The 21,648-nt window shown below is 63.1% G+C and overlaps 2 protein-coding genes across 2 annotated transcripts; one reads left to right on the top strand and one right to left on the bottom strand.

Moving 5' to 3' along the window:
- The first annotated feature begins 1,465 nt into the window (after nucleotides 1-1,465).
- Nucleotides 1,466-10,428, top strand: WNT1 (Wnt family member 1). Its single transcript, XM_085212415.1, has 4 exons — nucleotides 1,466-1,699; nucleotides 5,812-6,065; nucleotides 8,640-8,905; nucleotides 9,913-10,428. The coding sequence occupies exons 1-4, from the start codon at nucleotides 1,602-1,604 to the stop codon at nucleotides 10,399-10,401; spliced, it is 1,107 nt and encodes a 368-aa protein (XP_085068541.1). The 5' UTR covers nucleotides 1,466-1,601; the 3' UTR covers nucleotides 10,402-10,428.
- A 6,259-nt stretch (nucleotides 10,429-16,687) lies between these two features.
- Nucleotides 16,688-21,132, bottom strand: DDN (dendrin). Its single transcript, XM_085212080.1, is given in 4 exon segments — nucleotides 16,688-16,822; nucleotides 19,870-20,454; nucleotides 20,457-20,886; nucleotides 20,963-21,132. Coding segments are annotated over 4 exon segments (1,320 nt in total).
- Nucleotides 21,133-21,648: the final 516 nt, after the last annotated feature.

Raw genomic sequence — 21,648 nt, 5'->3', positions numbered from 1 at the left:
GCACCCACCCCCCCCTCCCCGGTATTAAATGAGTGTGTTGGTGGCACAGCACCGGGCGGGGCCGCATCCCCGGTTCCCTCCCCGTGGCCGCTGACCTCAACCCCCGGGAGCCCCGACGGGGCGGCGGCTCGAGGGCGCGTCCGAATCGTTCGGTTCGAGCACCGCCCGGTTGGGGGCACCTGGACCGGGGGGGGGTCGACAAGATGAGGGGGGGTAGCGAGCAGGCAAGGTTGGATATGAGGGGGGGGGGTCCCATTTTCAGCGCTGCGGGGGCTCCCGGTAACCGTCGGGGGGCGGGGGGGGGCGGCGTTCGCCGCCCCCCCCCCGCCCCCCGACGGTTACCGGGAGCCCCCGCAGCGCCATTATGGTGGAGGGGTTTATCACCCCCCCCGTAAACCCGCATTTTCACCCCCCCGCCCCGCATCCCGCCGTCAGCTCTCAATCCACGCCCCCCCCCCCCAACCCTCTTCGACGGTCCCAAACCGCGCTGCCGCCCCCCACCCCAAAAAAAAAAAACCCAAACCGAACCAAACCCCACCGTTTCTCCCTTTCTCCCCCCCCTCCCTCTCCGGTGCCCGGTTGCGGGGTGTGGATGAATGCGGGGGGGGGGGTGAGGGGGGGTCAGCCGGTATAGGGCCGTCCCGCACCCACCCGCGGGGTTAATCCGTTCCGTGACGGACAGCCCCGGCGCCGCCGCCGTTCCGGCCGCCCCATAAGAAGAGGTGAGCGGCAGCACCGCTCCCCATTGTTATGGGGTCGTGGGGACCCCGCGCTCCGACCCTATAAGAACGATCCCGCTTTGCTAAGGGGCCGAACCGCACCGAACCGCACCGAACCGCACCGAACCGGGAGCACCGCCGCCGCCCCGCCCGTCCAACCGAACCGAACCGCGCCGCACCCAACCGGGATCACCGGCCCCGACGTCGCGCACCGCACGCAGCCGAACCCCCAAAACCCCAAAACCCCCGAACCCCAATCCCGCACCGCAGCCTCGACGTCGCGCACTGCACGCAGCCGAACCCCCGCCCCAAAACCCAAACCCCAAACCGCCCCAAACCCCCAAACCCCCGAACCCCAATCCCGCACCGCAGCCTCGACATCGAGCACCGCACACAGCCGAACCCCCCGCCCCAAACCCCAAACCCCAAAACCCCCAAACCCTCAAACCCCAAAGCCACAAAACCCCCAAACCCTCAAACCCCAAAGCCACAAAACCCCCAAACCCTCAAACCCCAAAGCCACAAACCCCCCAAACCTTCAAACCCCAAACCCACAAAACCCCAAACCCCAATCCCACCTCTCAGCCTCGACGTCGCGCACCGCACGCAGCCGAACCCCCAAACCCCCAAACCCCAAACCCCCAAACCCCCAAACCCCGATCCCGCACCGCAGCCCCGACGTCGCGCACCGCCACAGCCCCAAACGCGGCCCCGGTTTCGGTGCCGCCCCGCCCCGCCCGAACCACGCGCGAACGGAAACACGCGTGGATGTAACGGCCGGGCCGGGGGCTCCGCGCGGCCATAAATAGGGCGGCGGGCGCCTTTGGGACGCGCAGTGCGGGAGCGGTGCGGGACCGTCGGGGCTCAGCGCAGCACCGCACCATGCGCGGCCCCGCGATGCTCCTCGCCTTCCGCGCCCTCTGCGCGCTCTCGGCGCTCCGCGGAACCGCGAGGGCGGTGAACAACAGCGGGAGGTGGTGGTGAGTGGGGGGGGCGGGGGGGAGTCGGGTGGGGGGTGGGGGTGTAAGGTTGGGGCACCGGGGTGGGGGGTGGGGGGTATGGGATTGGGATATGGGGTATGGGGTGTAGTGTGGGGATATGGGGTATGGGGTATGGGATTGGGATATGGGGTGTAGTGTGGGGATATGGGGTATGGGGTGTAGTGTGGGGATATGGGGTATGGGGTATGGGATTGGATATGGGGTATGGGGTGTAGTGTGGGGATATGGGGTATGGGATTGGGATATGGGGTATGGGGTGTAGTGTGGGGATATGGGGTATGGGGTATGGGATTGGGATATGGGGTATGGGGTGTAGTATGGGGATATGGGGTATGGGGTATGGGGTATGGGATTGGGATATGGGGTATGGGGTATGGGGTATGGGGTATGGGGTATGGGATTGGGATATGGGGTATGGGGTATGGGGTATGGGGTATGGGGTATGAGATTGGGATATGGGGTATGGGGTGTAGTGTGGGGATATGGGGTATGGGGTATGGGATTGGGATATGGGGTATGGGGTATGGGGAGTGGGATATGGGGTATGAGATTGGGATATGGGGTATGGGGTGTAGTGTGGGGATATGGGGTATGGGGTATGGGGAGTGGGATATGGGGTATGGGATTGGGATATGGGGTATGGGGTATGGGGTATGGGATTGGATATGGGGTATGGGGTGTAGTGTGGGGATATGGGGTATGGGGTATGGGGTATGGGGTATGGGATTGGGATATGGGGTATGGGGTGTAAGGTTGGGGCACCGGGGTGGGGGGTGGGGGTGTGGGATTGGGATATGGGGTATGGGGTGTAGTGTGGGGATATGGGGTATGGGGTATGGGATTGGGATATGGGTATGGGGTGTAGTGTGGGGATATGGGGTATGGGGTATGGGGTGTAGTATGGGGATATGGGGTATGGGGTGTAGTGTGGGGATATGGGGTATGGGGTATGGGATTGGGATATGGGGTATGGGGTGTAGTGTGGGGATATGGGGTATGGGGTATGGGATTGGGATATGGGGTATGGGGTGTAAGGTTGGGGCACCGGGGTGGGGGTGGGGGGTATGGGATTGGGATATGGGTATGGGGTGTAGTGTGGGGATATGGGGTATGGGGTATGGGATTGGGATATGGGGTATGGGGTGTAGTGTGGGGATATGGGGTATGGGGTATGGGGTATGGGATTGGGATATGGGGTATGGGGTGTAGTGTGGGGATATGGGTATGGGGTATGGGGTATGGGATTGGGATATGGGTATGGGGTGTAGTGTGGGGATATGGGGTATGGGGTATGGGATTGGGATATGGGGTATGGGGTGCAGTATGGGGATATGGGGTGTGGGGAGTGGGGAGTGGGATGTGGGAGGTGGGATATGGGGTATGGGGTGTAAGATTGGGGCACTGGGTTGGGGGGTATGGGATTGGGATATGGGGTATGGGGTATGGGGAGTGGGATATGGGGTATAGGGTGTAGGATTGGGGCACTGGAGTGGGGGGTATGGGATTGGGATATGGGGTATGGGGTGTAGTATGGGGATATGGGGTATGAGATTGGGATATGGGGTATGGGGTGTAAGATTGGGGCACTGGGGTGGGGGGTATGGGATTGGGATATGGGGTATGGGGTGTAGTATGGGGTATGGGGTGTGGGATGTGGGGAGTGGGATATGGGGTATAGGGTGTAAGATTGGGGCACTGGGGTGGGGGGTGGGGGATATGGGATTGGGATATGGGGTATGGGGTATAGGGATGGGGATGTGGGATATGGGGTATGGGGTGTGGGATGGGGATATGGGGTATGGGGTGTGAGATAGGGGTACTGGGGTGGGGTGTGGGGGATGTGGGATATGGGATTGGTGTGGGGTATGGGGTATGGGGTGTAGTATGGGGATATGGGGTATGGGGTATGGGATTGGGATATGGGGTATGGGGTGTAAGATAGGGGCACTGGGGTGGGTAGTGGGGTATGGGGATGTGGGGTATGGGGAGTGGGATATGGGGTATGGGGTGTGGGATGTAAGATAGGGGCACTGGGGTGTGGGGTATGGGTATGGGTAGGGGGATGTGGGGTATGGTATGTGGGGTATGGGGTATAGGGTTAGGGGTGTAAGATAGGGGGACTGGGATATGGGTAGTGGGATGTGGTAAGTGGATATGGGGTATGGGGTATAGGGTGTGGGATATAGAGTGTGGGATATAGGGTATGGGGTATGGGGTATGGGGTGCAGCATATGGAGTATGGTATGTAGTATGGGGATATGGGGAGTGGGGCGTAAGATAGGGGCACTCGGATATAGGGTATGGGGTATGGGATATGGGGTATAGGGAGTGGGATAGGAAGTATGGGATATAGGGTATGGGATATGGGGTATAGGGTGCGGGGTGTGAGATATAGGCAGTGGGGTATAGGGTATGGGAAGTGGGGGGTGGGCTATGGGGTATAGCATATGGGGTATGGGGCATGGGATGTGGAGTGTGGGTGTAAGATACGGGCACTGGGCTATAGGGTATGGGTTGTGGGGTATGGGATATAGGGTATGGGTTGTGGGGTATGGGATATAGGGAATGGGGTATGGGACATGGGATGTGGGGACTGGGAGCGGGATATGAGCTATGGGGTGTAGGATGTAAGATACAGGCACTGGGATGTGGGATATGGGATATGGGGTACGGGGTGGAACTGGAGTGGATACAGGATATGGGAACTGGGATGTAGGATGTGGGAACTGGGAGTGGGAACTGGGAGTGGGAACTGGGCACTGGGATGTGAGATAGGCACTGGGGAGTGGGAACTGGGATGTGGGGTATGGATATGGGAACTGGGAAATGGGATATGGGAACTGGGTTATGGGATGAGGGAACTGGGCACTGGGATATGGGATATTGGGAACAGGAATATGGGAACTGAGACCTGGGATATGGGAAGTAGGCATTGGGATAGGGGATATGAGAAATGGGATTTGGGAACTGGGAAATGGATTTGGGAGCTGGTTAATGGGCACTGGGATACGGGGTGTGGGAACTGGAACTGGGAAGTGTGCACTGGGAAATGGACACCGGGAACTGGGAACTGGGAAATGAGAAATGGGAAATGGACACCGGAACTGGGAAATGGGAAATGAGAAATGGGGAATGGGGAATGGGGAATGGGAGCTGGGGAATGGGAACTGGGAACTGGGAACTGGGAAATGGGAGCTGGGAAATGGGAAATGGGAACTGGGAAATGGGAGCTGGGAAATGGGAGCTGGGAAATGGGAGCTGGGAAATGGGAAATGGGAACTGGGAAATGGGAGCTGGGAAATGGGAGCTGGGAAATGGGAGCTGGGAAATGGGAGCTGGGAAATGGGAAATGGGAACTGGGAAATGGGAGCTGGGAAATGGGAACTGGGAAATGGACATTGGGAAATGGGAGCTGGGAAATGGGAGCTGGGAAATGGGAGCTGGGAAATGGGAGCTGGGAAATGGGAACTGGGAAATGGACACTGGGAAATGGGAGCTGGGAAATGGGAGCTGGGAAATGGGAGCTGGGAACTGGGAACTGGGAAATGGGAGCTGGGAAATGGGAGCTGGGAAATGGGAGCTGGGAAATGGGAAATGAGAACTGGGAGCTGGGAAATGGGAGCTGGAAAATGGGAACTGGGAAATGGGAACTGGGAAATGGGAGCTGGGAAATGGGAACTGGAAAATGGGAACTGGAAAATGGGAGCTGGAAAATGGGAACTGGGAAATGGGAGCTGGGAAATGGGAGCTGGGAAATGGACACTGGGAAATGGGAACTGGGAAATGGACACTGGGAAATGGGAACTGGGAAATGGGAACTGGGAAATGGACACTGGGAAATGGGAACTGAGGAACTGGGAAATGGGAGCTGGGAAATAGGAGCTGGGAAATGGGAGCTGGGAACTGGAAATGGAACTGGGAAATGGGAACTGGGAAATGGGAACTGTGGACTGGACTCTTGGAAATGGGCAGTGGGCACTGGGTGGCTGACAGCTGACCCCCCCCCAGCCCATCACCCCCCACCCCCCACACGCTCAGCCCATCGTCCCGCCGCCCCCCCCCCCCAACGCTCCCCCATTCCTGTGCCGCAGGGGCATCATCAACGTGGCCTCGTCCACCAACCTGCTGACGGACTCCGGCAGCGTGCAGTTGGTTCTGGAGCCCGGCCTGCAGCTGCTGAGCCGCAAACAGAGGCGTCTGATCCGCCAGAACCCCGGCATCCTGCACAGCGTCAGCGCCGGGCTGCAGAGCGCCGTCAGGGAATGCCAGTGGCAATTCCGCAACCGCCGCTGGAACTGCCCCACATCTCAGGGCCCCAACATCTTCGGCAAGATCGTCAACCGGGGTGAGGGACGTCGGGGGACCCGTCGTGGCCGTCCGGTGGGGCTGGGGGTGGTGGGGGTCCCCATAGCGGCCGTCTCGTGGGCACGGTGGTGCTGGGGGTCTCCGTAGAGGTTTCTCCATGGGCTCGATCCTGGAGGGGTCCCCACTGAAGTTTCCTTGTGGGCACAACCCTGGGGGTCCCCACAAAGGTTTCCCTGTAGGCACAACCCTGGGGGTCCCCACAAAGGTTTCCCTGTGGGCACAACCATAGGGGTCCCCACAAAGGTTTCCCCGTGGGCACAACCCTGGGGGTCCCCACAAAGGTTTCCCCATAGGCGCAACCCTGGGGGTCCTCATAAAAGTTTTCCTCATGGGTTCAGCCCTGGGGGTCCCCATATTGGCTGCCCCATAAGCGCAATCCAGTGGGATCCCCACAAAGGTTTCCCCGTGGGCACAACCATGGGGGTCCCCATAAAGGTTTCCCCATGGGCACAACCCTGGGGTCCCCATAAAGGTTTCCCTGTGGGCACAACCATGGGGGTCCCCATAAAGGTTTCCCTGTGGGCACAACCATGGGGGTCCCCACAAAGGTTTCCCCGTGGGCACAACCCTGGGGGTCCCCATAAAGGTTTCCCTGTGGGCACAACCCTGGGGGTCCCCATAAAGGTTTCCCTGTAGGCACAACCATGAGGGTCCCCATAAAGGTTTCCCCGTGGGCACAACCCATGGGGGGGCCCTACTGAAGTTTCCCCATGGGTGCAGGGCTGGGGTCCCCATAGAGGTTTCCCAGTGGGCACAATCCTGGGAGTCCCCATATTGGCTGCCCCATAAGCGCAATCCAGGGGAGCTCCCACAAAGGTTTCCCCATGGGCACAACCATGGGGGTCCCCACAAAGGATTCCCTGTGGGCACAATCCTGGGGGTCCCCATAAAAGTTTTCCTCACGGGTTCAGCCCTGGGGTCCCCATATTGGCTGCCCCATAAGTGCAATCCAGGGGAGTTCCCACAAAGGTTTCCCCATGGGCACAACCATGGGGGTCCCCACAAAGGTTTCCCCGTGGGCACAATCCTGGGGGTCCCCATATTGGCTGCCCCATAAGCGCAATCCAGGGGAGCCCCCATAAAGGTTTCCCCATGGGCACAACCCTGGGGTCCCCATAAAGGTTTCCCCATGGGCACAACCCTGGGGTCCCCATAAAGGTTTCCCTGTAGGCACAACCCTGGGGTCCCCATAAAGGTTTCCCTGTGGGCACAACCCTGGGGTCCCCATAAAGGTTTCCCCATGGGCACAACCCCGGGGGTCCCATATTGGCTGCCCCATAAGCACAATCCAGTGGGATCCCCACAAAGGTTTCCCCATGGGCACAACCCTGGGGTCCCCATAAAGGTTTCCCCATGGGCACAATCCTGGGGGTCCCCATAAAAGTTTCCCCGTGGGCACAACCCTGGGGGTCCCCATAAAGGTTTCCCTGTGGGCACAACCCTGGGGGTCCCCATAAAGGTTTCCCCGTGGGCACAGCCCTGGGGGTCCTCACAAAGGTTTCCCCGTGGGCACAACCCTGGGGGTCCCCACAAAGGTTTCCCCGTGGGCACAACCCTGGGGGTCCCCACAAAGGTTTCCCCATAGGCACAACCCTGGGGGTCCCCACAAAGGTTTCCCCATGGGCACAATCCTGGGGGTCCCCACAAAGGTTTCCCCGTGGGCACAATCCTGGGGGTCCCCACAAAGGTTTCCCCATAGGCGCAACCCTGGGGGTCCCCATAAAAGTTTTCCTCATGGGTTCAGCCCTGGGGGTCCCCATATTGGCTGCCCCATAAGCGCAATCCAGTGGGATCCCCACAAAGGTTTCCCCATGGGCACAACCATGGGGGTCCCCATAAAGGTTTCCCTGTGGGCACAACCATGGGGGTCCCCATAAAGGTTTCCCCATGGGCACAACCCTGGGGTCCCCATAAAGGTTTCCCTGTGGGCACAACCATGGGGGTCCCCATAAAGGTTTCCCCATGGGCACAACCCCGGGGGTCCCCATAAAGGTTTCCCTGTGGGCACAACCATGGGGGTCCCCATAAAGTTTCCCCATGGGCACAACCCTGGGGGTCCCCATAAAGGTTTCCCCATGGGCACAACCATGGGGGTCCCCACAAAGGTTTCCCCATGGGCACAACCCCGGGGGTCCCCATATTGGCTGCCCCATAAGCACAATCCAGTGGGATCCCCACAAAGGTTTCCCCGTGGGCACAACCATGGGGGTCCCCATAAAGGTTTCCCCATGGGCACAACCCCGGGGGTCCCCATAAAGGTTTCCCCATGGGCACAACCCTGGGGTCCCCATAAAGGTTTCCCCATGGGCACAACCCTGGGGGTCCCCATAAAGGTTTCCCTGTAGGCACAACCCTGGGGGTCCCCACAAAGGTTTCCCCATGGGCACAACCCCGGGGTCCCCATATTGGCTGCCCCATAAGCGCAATCCAATGGGATCCCCACGAAGGTTTCCCCACGGGCACAACCCCGGGGGTCCCCGCAGTGACCCCCCCCACCTTGGGCCTGACTCTGGGGGTCCCAGCAGCGCTCTGAGCCCCCATCTCTGCCCCACAGGATGCCGGGAGACGGCGTTCATCTTCGCCATCACCAGCGCCGGCGTGACGCACTCGGTGGCCCGGTCCTGCTCCGAGGGCTCCATCGAATCGTGCACCTGCGATTACCGCCGGCGCGGCCCCGGGGGTCCCGATTGGCACTGGGGGGGCTGCAGTGACAACATCGATTTCGGGAGGCTCTTCGGAAGGGAATTTGTGGATTCCAGCGAGAAGGGCCGCGATCTGCGCTTCCTGATGAACCTGCACAACAACGAGGCCGGGCGCATGGTCAGGGCGGTGCGGTGTCGGGGGTCCCATGGTCGGGTCGGCGGGGGCCCGGAGATGGGCGGGGGGGACACAGCCTGGGCCTTTGTGTGGGGTGGGGGGTTGGGGTTGGCCGTGGGGACCCCCGTGTCGTCCCTTTGTATGGGGTGGGGTGGGGGTCAAGTATGGTTGTGGAGATCCCTGTCTCGGTCCTTTGTGTTGAGTGGGGTTGGAACGGCCGTGGGGACCCCCAGCTCACCCCATGGGGACCCCAGTATCACCTCTTTCTGTGGGGTGGGGTTGGAACGGCCACGGGGACCCCCAGCTCCCCCCGTGGGGACTCCAGTATCACCTCTTTCTGTGGGGTGGGGTTGGAACGGCCTTGGGGACCCCCAGCTCACCCCATGGGGACCCCAGTATCACCTCTTTCTGTGGGTGGGGTGGAACGGCCTTGGGGACCCCCAGCTCACCCCATGGGGACCCCAGTATCACCTCCTTCTGTGGGGTGGGGGTGGGTACAGTCATGGGGGCCCCAATGTCACCCCTTTGTGTGGGGTGGATTGGCCACGGGGACCCCCAGCTCCCCCCGTAGGGACTCCAGTATCACCTCTTTCTATGGGGTGGGGTTGGAACGGCCGTGGGGACCCCCAGCTCACCCCATGGGGACCCCAATATCACCTCTTTCTATGGGGCGGGGTTGGAACAGCCTTCGGACCTCCAGCTCCCCCCATGGGGACCCCAGTATCACCTCTTTCTATGGGGTGGGGTTGGAACGGCCACAGGGACCCCCAGATCCCCCCGTGGGGACCCCAATATCACCTCTTTCTATGGGGCGGGGTTGGAACGGCCACGGGGACCCCCAGCTCCCCCCATCGCGGGGCTGGGAAGCACAGCAGGAGCAGCGCTCTGTGCGCACCGAGCGACGTCCACTGCCCCGACACGAGGCACCCGGACCCACGGGATGGGAGACCCTGGGGTGGGGGGCAGCCCCTGTGACCCCCCCCCCCCCCCCCTTTCCCCTCCCGTTGCAGACGGTGTTCTCAGAGATGCGCCAGGAGTGCAAATGCCACGGCATGTCGGGCTCCTGCACCGTGCGCACCTGCTGGATGCGCCTGCCCACCTTCCGAGCCGTGGGCGACGTCCTCAAAGATCGCTTCGACGGAGCCTCCAGGGTCATTTACGGCAACAAAGGCAGCAACCGAGCCTCGAGGGTCGAGCTGCACCACCTGGAACCCGAAAACCCGGCCCACAAACCTCCCTCACCCCACGATTTGGTTTATTTCGAGAAATCGCCCAATTTCTGCACCTCCAGCGGGAAGATGGGGACGGCGGGGACGGCGGGGCGGGCGTGCAACAGTTCCTCGCCGGGTTTGGACGGCTGCGAGCTGCTGTGCTGCGGGAGGGGGTTCCGCACTCGCACCCAGCGCGTCACCGAGCGCTGCAACTGCACCTTCCATTGGTGCTGCCACGTCAGCTGCCTCAACTGCACCAACACTCAGGTGCTGCACGAGTGCCTGTGAGGGAGCCGGGGCTCCGTCCGTGCCCGCGGGGGGGGCTGCGCGGAGCTGTGGGTGGGGGGTGAGGGGGGAACCGGCCTCCACGCGGGTTTGGTGCCGCTGTAAATAAGGTATTTATTAAGGGTGGGCGGGGGTCCCCGCTCTTTGTTTCGTGGGGGGTCCCGCTTTCACGTTTTGGGGTCCCCGCTCTTCGCCCGTTTGGTTCTCCAGTCTCTGCCCCACGGGGGTCCCGCTCTTCATCCTTTGGGGGTCCCCCCTCTACGGCCTTCGGGGGTCCCTGCTCTTTATCTTTTGGGCATCCCACTCTTTGCCCGTGGTGTCCCCCACTCTTCACCCTGTGGGGGGTCCCCACTTTTCACCCTTCAGGAGTCCCCACTCTTCACCCTTCGGGGGTCCCAAGTCTTTCTTTGCTCCGCGGGGGTCCCACTCTTCACCTTTCGGGGGTCCCCAATCTCCGCCCTAAAGGAGTCCCCCCTCTTCACCCTTTAGGGGTCCCTGCTCTTCACCCTTTGGGCATCCCAGTCTTTGCCCCACAGAGGTCCCACTCCTTGCCCTGGCGAGATCCCACTCTTCACCCTTTGGGATCCCCACTCTTTACCCCATGGGGGTCCCATTCTTCGCCCTTCGGGGGTCTCTTTCCCCTATGGGAGTCCCCACTCTTCACCCTTTGGGATCCCCACTCCTCACCCCATGGGGGTCCCCACTCTTCGCACCGCGCTTCGCCGGTCCCAGGCCTGCTGGTGTCGGTGTTATTTTTTTTTTTTTTATAACGAGGATTAATTAATTAATTAACGAACGCTTTGCCGCAGCTCTCGCTGCTCGATAGGCTCTAGAGAAGAATAAAGGATTTATTTTTATCAGAGCTGCCCCGTTTGCTTCCTGAGGGGGGTGGGGAGGGTGGGGGGGGGGGGGGGGGGGGGGAGAGGACCCACATCGGGGCGCAGTGACCCCAAATCCGCCTTCCGTCCCCATCCCTCCCCCCATCCCCAAATCCACCCCACCCCATTTCTCCCCATCCGTCCGTCCGTCCGTCCGTCCCACCTATCCCAGTGCCCCCCCCCCGCCCCCCCATCCCATCATAGTCCATCCCCGTTGGGGTCGGGCGCCCATCACCATGGCACCTGGGGGGCGGCGTTCCCAATGCCTGGAATTCTATGGGGCTCTGTGGGGTCGGTGCCGCTCGGCGGGGGGGACCCACGGGGGGGGTCCGGGGATGCAGACACGGAATGAACGTCGTCCATCACCTCTCTCGGCGGAGCTGACGGCCCCCCCCGGCTCGGGGGGGAGGAGGGGGGGTTGGGAGGGCAGCGAGGTTATGGGGTTGGGGGCGTGGATGGAGAGGGAAAAATTGCAGCGAATTGAGGGGTGTGTGGTCTGTAGCCATAGGGAATGGGGGGGGGGGACCGCGCGGGGGGGGGGCGGGGGGGGCATCCCTCTGGGATGGGAATCCCTCTGGGGAAAAGAATCCCATGGGGGTGGGGCACCTTCAGAGTGGGCATATATGGGGAAGGGAATCCCATGGGGTGGGGGTCCCCGTGGGGGTTGTCCCACTGCCACAATGGGGATCCTGTGGGGTGGGGGTCCCACAGCCCCATTGGGGTCCCATGGGGTGGATATCCTATGGGGTGGGGGTCCCACAGCCCCCTTGGGGTCCCATGGGGTGGATATCCTGTGGGGTGGGGGTCCCACAGCCCCCTGGGGGTCCCATGGGGTGGATATCCTGTGGGGTGGGGGTCCCACAGCCCCCTGGGGGTCCCATGGGGTGGATATCCTGTGGGGTGGGGGTCCCACAGCCCCATTGGGGTCCCATGGGGTGGATATCCTATGGGGTGGGGGTCCCACAGCCTCATTGGGGTCCCATAAGGTGGATATCCTGTGGGGTGGGGGTCCCACAGCCCCCTTGGGGTCCCATGGGGTGGATATCCTATGGGGTGGGGGTCCCACAGCCTCATTGGGGTCCCATGGGGTGGATATCCTGTGGGGTGGGGGTCCCACAGCCTCATTGGGGTCCCATGGGGTGGATATCCTATGGGGTGGGGCTCCCACAGCCTCACTGGGGTCCCATGGGGTGGATATCCTATGGGGTGGGGTCCCACAGCCTCATTGGGGTCCCATGGGGTGGATATCCTATGGGGTGGGGGTCCCACAGCCTCATTGGGGTCCCATGAGGTGGATATCCTGTGGGGTGGGGGTCCCACAGCCCCCTTGGGGTCCCATGGGGTGGATATCCTGTGGGGTGGGGGTCCCACAGCCCCCTTGGGGTCCCATGGGGTGGATATCCTATGGGGTGGGGGTCCCACAGCCTCATTGGGGTCCCATAGGGTGGATATCCTATGGGGTGGGGGTACCACAGCCTCATTGGGGTCCCATAGGGTGGGTATCCCGTGGGGTGGGGGTCCCACAGCCTCATTGGGGTCCCATAGGGTGGGTATCCCGTGGGGTGGGGGTCCCGCTGCCACGGGTGTCCCATTGGGATGGGGATTCCCTCGGGTCGGGGCGCGCTCCCCCCTCCCCACATCAGGGACACATCCCGGTGCCCCCTTAGGATGGGGACCCCCTCCCCAATTCGGGCACGGAACGAAACCCAAGGAAACCCACGAGGAAGGAGCCGCGGAGCTGCACCCCACCGTGTTGCGGACGGGGGGCGGCGAGGCGGCGAGGGGGGGGGTTGAGGAGGGGGGGGGGGGGAAGTTCTGCCCTCCCCCCGGTGTCCAAAAGCGCACAGCGGAGCCGCGAACACCGAAGGCTGCGGGATGAATCCAGAGCCAGAAATATCCCCCGGAGCCCATAGTGGAAAAGTTGATGGTTATGAGGAGGGGGGGGGGGATGGAGGGAAACCCCAGCCCCCCCCCCCCCCCCCCCCCCCCCCCGCGAGGTACGGACACGGACAGACGGAATAAACACAGCCCCGAAATAACCGGGTTATCTGCGCGCCCGGAGGCGCCGCGTTCCTGCGGTGTGGAAGGCGGTGCGGATGGTGACATTCCCAAAAGTCACCGCTGTTACTCAGCTTTTCCTGCGCCGGTGACCCCCCCGGTGGGACGGGGCAGCCCCGGTGCGGACCCCCCTCCCCCCCCCCCCACCACCACCACCACCATCACCGCCCCCCCCTCGGAGGGGACAAACAGGGCAGCGCTGGAAATAGAGCCGGGGAAAGGGCAGCTCCGCCCCGGGTGGTTGGAACAGCTGGGGGGGGGGGAACAGCTGGGGGGGGCAACATCTGGGGGGAGGGAGGGACATTGGGGGGGCAACAGCTGGGGGGGGACATCGGGGGACAACATCTGGGGGGACTGAAGGAGGACAACAGCTGGGGGGGACATTGGGGGACAACAGCTGGGGGGGACATTGGAGGACAACAGCTGGGGGGGACATCGGGGGGACAGCAGCTGGGGGGGACATTGGGAGGACAACATCTGGGGGGACATCGGGGGACAACATCTGGGGGGGACATTGGAGGACAACATCTGGGGGGGACATTGGGGGGACAACAGCTGGGGGGGACATTGGGGGGACAACAGCTGGGGGGGACATCGGGGGACAACAGCTGGGGGGACTAAAGGAGGACAACAGCTGGAAAGGATGGAAGGGGGGAGGGGACATCGGGGGCAGCAGCTGGGGGGCGGGAGGGGGAACATCTGGGAACTGGGGAACATCTGGGGGGGCTGAAGGGGGGGCGGTAAGGATTGGGGGGGGGGGGGAAGGGGTGGGGAGCAGCTGGGAAGTGGCTGAACGCTGGGACCGCTGGGACTGACGGACAGGGAGATACGGGACAGACGGACGGGAGGTGTGGGACGGAGGGACGGGGAGAGACCTGAGAGGTGCAGGACAGACAGACAGACCCGTGTCCAAAGGCGCAGGACAGACAGACAGAGCTGTGCCCACAGGTGTGGGACAGACGGACAGGGCTGCGCTCAGGGATATGGGACTGACAGATAGGGCTACGCCCAGAGGTGTAGGACAGATGGACAGGGCTGTGTCTAGAGATGCAGGACAAACAGACAGGAGCATGCCTAGAGATATGGGACAGACAGACAGGGACATTCTCAGAGTGCAGGACAGACGGACAGACCCGTGCCCAGTGATATGGGACAGACGGACAGACCCATGTCCAGCGATATGGGACAGATGGACAGAGCTGTGCTCTGGAGTGATACGGGACAGACAGACAGACCCGTGCCCAGTGATATGGGACAGACGGACAGAGCTGTGCTCAGAAGTGCAGGACAGACAGACAGACCCGTGCCCAGTGATATGGGACAGACGGACAGGGCTGTGCTCTGGAGTGCAGGACAGACGGACAGACCCGTGCCCAGTGATACGGGACAGACAGACAGACCCGTGCCCAGTGATATGGGACAGACGGACAGGGCTGTGCTCAGAGTACAGGACAGACAGACAGACCCGTGCCCAGTGATATGGGACAGACGGACAGAGCTGTGCTCAGAGGTGCAGGACAGACAGACAGACCCGTGCCCAGTGATATGGGACAGACGGACAGGGCTGTGCTCACAGTGCAGGACAGACAGACAGACCCGTGCCCAGTGATATGGGACAGACGGACAGACCCGTGCCCAGTGATATGGGACAGACGGACAGGGCTGTGCTCACAGGTGCAGGACAGACAGACAGACCCGTGCCCAGTGATATGGGACAGACGGACAGGGCTGTGCTCACAGGTGCAGGACAGACAGACAGACCCGTGCCCAGTGATATGGGACAGACGGACAGGGCTGTGCTCACAGGTGCAGGACAGACAGACAGACCCGTGCCCAGTGATATGGGACAGACGGACAGGGCTGTGCTCACAGGTGCAGGACAGACGGACAGACCCATGCCCAGTGGTGCAGGACAGATGGACAGAGCTGTGCCTGGAGATATGGGACAGACAGACAGACCCGTGCCCAGTGATATGGGACAGATGGACAGGGCTGTGCTCACAGGTGCAGGACAGACAGACAGACTCATGCCCAGAGGTGCAGGACAGGTGGACGGAGCTGTGCTCTGGAGTACGGGACAGACAGACAGACCCGTGCCCAGTGATATGGGACAGACGGACAGGGCTGTGCTCACAGGTGCAGGACAGACGGACAGACCCGTGCCCAGTGATATGGGACAGACGGACAGGGCTGTGCTCAGAGGTGCAGGACAGACGGACAGACCCGTGCCCAGTGATATGGGACAGATGGACAGGGCTGTGCTCACAGGTGCAGGACAGACAGACAGACCTGTGCCCAGTGATATGGGACAGACAGACAGGGCTATGCTCGGAGTGCAGGACAGACAGACAGACCCGTGCCCAGTGATATGGGACAGACGGACCGGGCTGTGCTCACAGGTGCAGGACAGACGGACAGACCCGTGCCCAGTGATATGGACAGACGGACAGGGCTGTGCTCAGAGGTGCAGGACAGACGGACAGGGCTGTGCTCAGAGGTGCAGGACAGACAGACAGACCCGTGCCCAGTGATATGGGACAGACGGACAGGGCTGTGCTCACAGGTGCAGGACAGACGGACAGACCCGTGCCCAGTGATATGGGACAGACAGACAGGGCTGTGCTCAGAGTGCAGGACAGACAGACAGACCCGTGCCCAGTGATATGGGACAGACGGACAGGGCTGTGCTCACAGTGCAGGACAGACGGACAGACCCGTGCCCAGTGATATGGGACAGACGGACAGGGCTGTGCTCACAGGTGCAGGACAGACGGACAGACCCGTGCCCAGTGATATGGGACAGACGGACAGACCCGTGCCCAGTGATATGGGACAGACGGACAGGGCTGTGCTCAGAGTGCAGGACAGACAGACAGACCCGTGCCCAGTGATATGGGACAGACGGACCGGGCTGTGCTCACAGGTGCAGGACAGACAGACAGACCCGTGCCCAGTGATATGGGACAGACAGACAGGGCTGTGCTCACAGGTGCAGGACAGACAGACAGACCCGTGCCCAGTGATATGGGACAGACGGACAGGGCTGTGCTCACAGGTGCAGGACAGACAGACAGACCCGTGCCCAGTGATATGGGACAGACGGACAGGGCTGTGCTCAGAGTGCAGGACAGACGGACAGACCCGTGCCCATCCATACAGGACACACAGACGGACCCCCCCCACCCCCAGCACTGCTGTCCAAGCAGCTCCGTCCCCCACCCCCCCCCACCCCCCAAATCCCACAGCCGCCCCCTCCCCAAATCCCCAGCCCGGTTTCCCCCATCCCCAAATCGACCCCCCCGCATTCCTCCGTTTCGGGTCCGGTTCTCCCAGCAACCGCTCCGGGATGGCCCCTAATCCTCGGGCAGCGCAGCGCCGGGGGGACCGCGGGTTTCACCCGGCCCGAAGCCGGGGAGCGGCGGAACAATGGCGGACAAAAGCGGAACCGCCGGGGGCTGCCGACGGACTTCACGGCTCCCGGTGAGGAGCTGAGGGCGTTTAATGAATTGTCCATCATTCCTTTCAACGCCGTTCGGCCGGACGGGATTAATTTGAGGAGCCGCAGTGGGGTGGGAACCGCTAAGCCTGGATTTATTACTTTGCCATTGTAACTAATTGAGGTAATTATCTGTGACTCCGAGCCCCTCCAACAATGCGGCATTCAGGGCGCGCGGCCGCAGCGGCGGATGGAGATCGGGGGATGGGGGGGGGGGGGCGGGGGGCGTTATGGGATGGGGCGGCAACTGTGGGGTGGGGAGATGTGGGGTGGGGAACTATGGGATGGGCATTATGGGATGGGCGTATGGGATGGGGGCATTATGGGATGGGCACTATGGGATGGGCATTATGGGATGGGAACTGGGGATTGGCCCTATGGGATGGGAGCACTATGGGATGGGCGTTATGGGATGGGCGTATGGGATGGGCACTATGGGATGGGCACTATGGGATGGGCCATTATGGGATGGGGGCCATTATGGGAAGGGGATATGGCATGGGGCATTATGGGATGGGCATTATGGGATGGGCGTTATGGGATGGGCACTATGGGATGGGCTTTGGGATGGGGGATGGGATGGGGCTATGGGATGGGGCACTATGGAATGGGGCATGACGGGATATGGCCCTATGGGATGGGCACTATGGGATGGGCATTATGGGATGGGCACTATGGGATGGGGCCTATGGGATGGGCACTTATGGGTGGGGCATTATGGGATGGGCATTATGGGATGGGCATAACGGGATGGGCATTATGGGATGGGGCACTATGGGATGGGCATTACGGGATGGGCATTATGGGATGGGGCATATGGGAGGGGCCATTATGGGATATGGCATTATGGGATGGGGCAACTATGGGATGGGCTTATGGGATGGGCACTATGGGATGGGGACATTTTGGGATGGGCATTAGGGAACGGGGTTATGGCATGGGCATTATGGGATGGGCATTATGGGATGGGCATTATGGGATGGGCACTATGGGATGGGGCACTGGGAACGGGGCATTATATGGCCATTATGGGATGGGCATTATGGGATGGGGCACTATGGGATGGCATTATGGGATGGGCATTATGGGATGGGCATTATGGGATGGGCACTATGGGATGGGCATTATGGGATGGGCATTATGGGATGGGCATTATGGGATGGCACTATGGGATGGGCACTATGGGATGGGCATTATGGGATGGGCATTATGGGATGGGCATTATGGGATGGGCACTATGGGATGGGCATTATGGGATGGGCATTATGGGAGGGGCATTATGGGATGGGGCACTATGGGATGGGCATTATGGGATGGGGGCACTGGGAACGGGGATATGGGCCTATGGGATGGGCACTATGGGATGGGTACTATGGGATGGGGGCATTATGGGATGGGCATTATGGGATGGGGCATTGGGAACAGGGATATGGCCCTATGGGATGGGACACTATGGGATGGGCGTTATGGGATGGGGCACTGGGATGGACATTATGGGATGGGCATTGGGAAAGGGGATATGGCTCTATGGGATGGGCACTATGGGATGGGCATTATGGGATGGGGCATTGGGAACGGGGATATGGCCCTATGGGATGGGACACTATGGGATGGGCATTATGGGATGGGCACTATGGGATGGGCATTATAGGATGGGCATTAGGGGATGGGGCGCTATGGGATGGGAAATATGGGATGGGCATTATGGGATGGGCACTATGGGATGGGGGCATTATAGGATGGGCATTATGGGATGGGGCACTATGGGATGGGCATTATAGGATGGGCACTATGGGATGGGGCATTATGGGATGGGCATTATGGGATGGGGCATTATAGGATGGGCATTATGGGATGGGCATTATGGGATGGGGCGTTATGGGATGGGCATTATGGGATGGGCATTATGGATGGGCATTATAGGATGGGCATTATGGGATGGGTATTATGGGCTGGGCGCTGTGGGACTGGGAATGGCTGTACGGCACTATGGGACCAGTTTCGTATCCCACACGGAACTGCGTGAGACGGCACCGGGAATTGGGACACGGCACCGCAGGACCCCCGCTGACCCCCCGGTGTCACCGGAGGAGCGGCGACATCTGCTGGTGGCGGAGGGGCACCGGGGGGGGGGGGGGGGGGGGCTTCTCCGTGCCGAACCAAACCGTGCAGCAGCGCAGCTCCGGGTTCCTCCCTCCCCCCCCCCCCCCCACCTCACACCGGACCCCCCCACGGCTCCGTGCCACGCGGGGGCTGCGGGTGACGTGGCCGGGGACCCCCCCCACCAACCCCCCCCTCCATGGGCTCCGTGTCCCCTCGCTGTGACCTCCCGGAGGTGCCACCGCGATAATGACAGAGTGGCGCGGGGGGGGCGGAGGAGGTTTTAAATAAGGCACAAATTGGGGCCACGAAGTGGTGCGGTTTCCTTTGGGCGGGGGGGGGGGGGGGGGGATCCTCCCCCCCCAGCGCTGTGACTCAGAGGTGGCGGCGATGTGGGGGACGGTCCCCAACCCCCCCCCCCCCCCCGTGGTGACTCACATGGGGTCCCCCCCCCCGGCCCTGACGTCACCTCCCCCCCCCCTCAGTGCGGGTACCGCTAATTATACGGAGGGGCCCTTGGGGGGGGGAGGGGGGGGCAATGTGCCACCTCCGCAGGGACGCAGCGTGGTGACATCGGGACGTGAGGTCACACAGCGGCCTCAGTGCTGGGGGGGGGGACAACATGAAGAGCCGTGGGACAGGAGAGGGTGACCCCCCCGCCCCCCCCCCCCCCCCCCCAGGGGTCATTTGGGGGTTGGGGTCCCCAGTGCAGTTGGGAGCTGCAGCTCTGAAGTTTGGGTCCAGTTTTGGGGTTGGAAACTCAAAGTTTAGGGTTGAGCCCCCCCCCAATACACACACACGGGGCAGAGGCACAGCACTGAACCCCCACAGCCTTTATTGGGGTCCGCCCCCCCCCCAAAGCCCCTCCTCCAACACAACCGCACCCCTCCAGACCCCGCCCCCCCACACACCCTCCGACCCCCCCCCCCCCCAACATACCCACACCCTCGCAGCTTCTCCCCCCCCCCCCCCCTCACGCCCGGATGGGGCTGGTCGTCCCGGGGGGGGTCCCTCCAGGCTCTCCATGCTGCTGCTGCTGCTGTAGGCGCTGACATCGCGGCACGACCGCTGCCGCCCCCCCCCGGACCCCCCCTCGGCATCGGAGTCGGAATCGGGCGCCGTGTGCCGTCGGATCCGGGACACCGCATCCCTCAACGCCTGGCTGTAGAGGGCCGGCCGCCGCGGGGGGGGCCGCCCCCGGGACCCCCCCCCCTTCCCCGGGCTCCGCTTGGAGCTACGGGGGGGTGAAAGAGCCGCAGGGGAGGTGGGGGCTCCGTCTGGGGTCCCGGGGGGGGTGGCAGGCGTGGAGACCCCCCCGGCGTAACGCACCTGATGGCGCTGCGGGGGGGGCACGTACTGAGCCCGGACCACCACCCGTGTGGCGTCGATGACGACGTGCCCCCCCGGCCCCCGCCGTCCCCCGCCGCGCCCTACGGGTCTGTGCCGGGGGGCGGCGGTGCGGGGAAGGGTCTGGCAACGCAGGGGGGTCCCGTTACTCCCGGGGGGGGCCGCATCCCACGTGGCCATCGGACCCCCCCCTCGGTGGCGGCTCGGGGCAGCGTATGGCTGCAGCCCCCCGGCACGGACCCGCGGCCGCGGGGTTTGGGGAGGGGGCTGCGCGGCCTCTGGGGGGGGGCGGGCTGCAGGGTGCGGTGCGGAGCGTCGTAGGCGGGGGGGGAGACGTACGGGGGCGGCCCCCCCCGGCGCAGGTTGGCCGCCCGCGCTCTCCGCATGTGGGTCTCGTAGCTGGGGGGGCCCGGCCTGGCCGCTGCTAAGGGGGAGCAGAGGGGACCCGGCGGGTGCCGCTCCCGGGGGGGGCCGTAATGCGGTTCTACGGGGGGGGCGCGAAGCCGGGGGTGGTGCTGTGCTGGGGGGGGGCGAGAGGTGAAGTCCTGCCGGGGGACAACGCGGGGTCGGGGGGGGGTCAGCTCCGCCACGAAGCGCTTCTCCAAGAACCTGCAACACAGAGAGGGGCGTGAGGGGGGGGGTGAGATGGGGGGGGTCCGTCCCGCCCCCCCAAAGCCCCACTCACGCGTACTCCCCGGCGAAGCGCTGGAAGCCCCACGGGGGCTCGGGCCGGCACCCCGCTGCCATCCCGGCGGTCGGGCTGCAAAACGTCACCGCGTTGATCTCCACCAGCAGCACCTGGGTCCGTTCGCAGATCCTCAGGCGCCCCACGCCCCTCTCCGTGCCCCCCAGCATGGCCGGGGGGGGGGGCGGGTTTGTGAGGGGGGGGTCTCAAGGATATGGGAGGGGGGGGCGGTCCCGGTGCTGCCGGTTTCGCAGCCAGGCGCCCCGGCGCAGCCGCACGTGGGAGCGCGGTGGTGGCACTGCCTGGATGTGGGGTGCAGCCCCCCGGGTTCGCCCCCCCCCCCCCCCCCACCTCTCCCCAGGGATCCTTTCCAACCCCCCCCCCCCCCCACCTCAACCCCCCCCTCTGCGACAGCGCGAGGCGATCGCCGGGTTTGGCACCGAGAGCTGCAGCCCACGCGGGCTCCGAGCGGAGCTTAGCAACCCTCCGGCGGCGGCATGGCAACGGAACCACCGGCAGCACCGGCACCAGAACCACCCCCCGGTACGGCACCGGGCAGCCGTGCACCCCCCCCGCCCCCCCCGCGCCCCGGTTCTCACCTCACACGGCTGCGTTGGACGCTGGAGGGGCAGATGGCCGCACTCAGACTCCCCCCCCCCCCCCCCGGCCCGGAATGCGCTGCGCTC

Source organism: Meleagris gallopavo, chromosome 31 (genome assembly GCF_905368555.1).
Source record: "Meleagris gallopavo chromosome 31, MGAL_WU_HG_1.1, whole genome shotgun sequence".
NCBI classification, from domain to species: domain Eukaryota; kingdom Metazoa; phylum Chordata; class Aves; order Galliformes; family Phasianidae; genus Meleagris; species Meleagris gallopavo.
Note: the sequence above shows the minus strand (reverse complement) of the source record. Positions and strands in the feature narration are given on the sequence as shown.

Excerpts from the sequence above, each read along its gene's own strand:
- WNT1 (XM_085212415.1), top strand. The coding sequence starts at position 1,602 with ATGCGCGGCCCCGCGATGCTCCTCGCCTTCCGCGCCCTCTGCGCGCTC. Across the intron at positions 1,700-5,811 it reads AACAACAGCGGGAGGTGGTG|GGGCATCATCAACGTGGCCT; the intron begins GTGAGTGGGGGG and ends CCTGTGCCGCAG. Across the intron at positions 8,906-9,912 it reads ACAACGAGGCCGGGCGCATG|ACGGTGTTCTCAGAGATGCG; the intron begins GTCAGGGCGGTG and ends CTCCCGTTGCAG.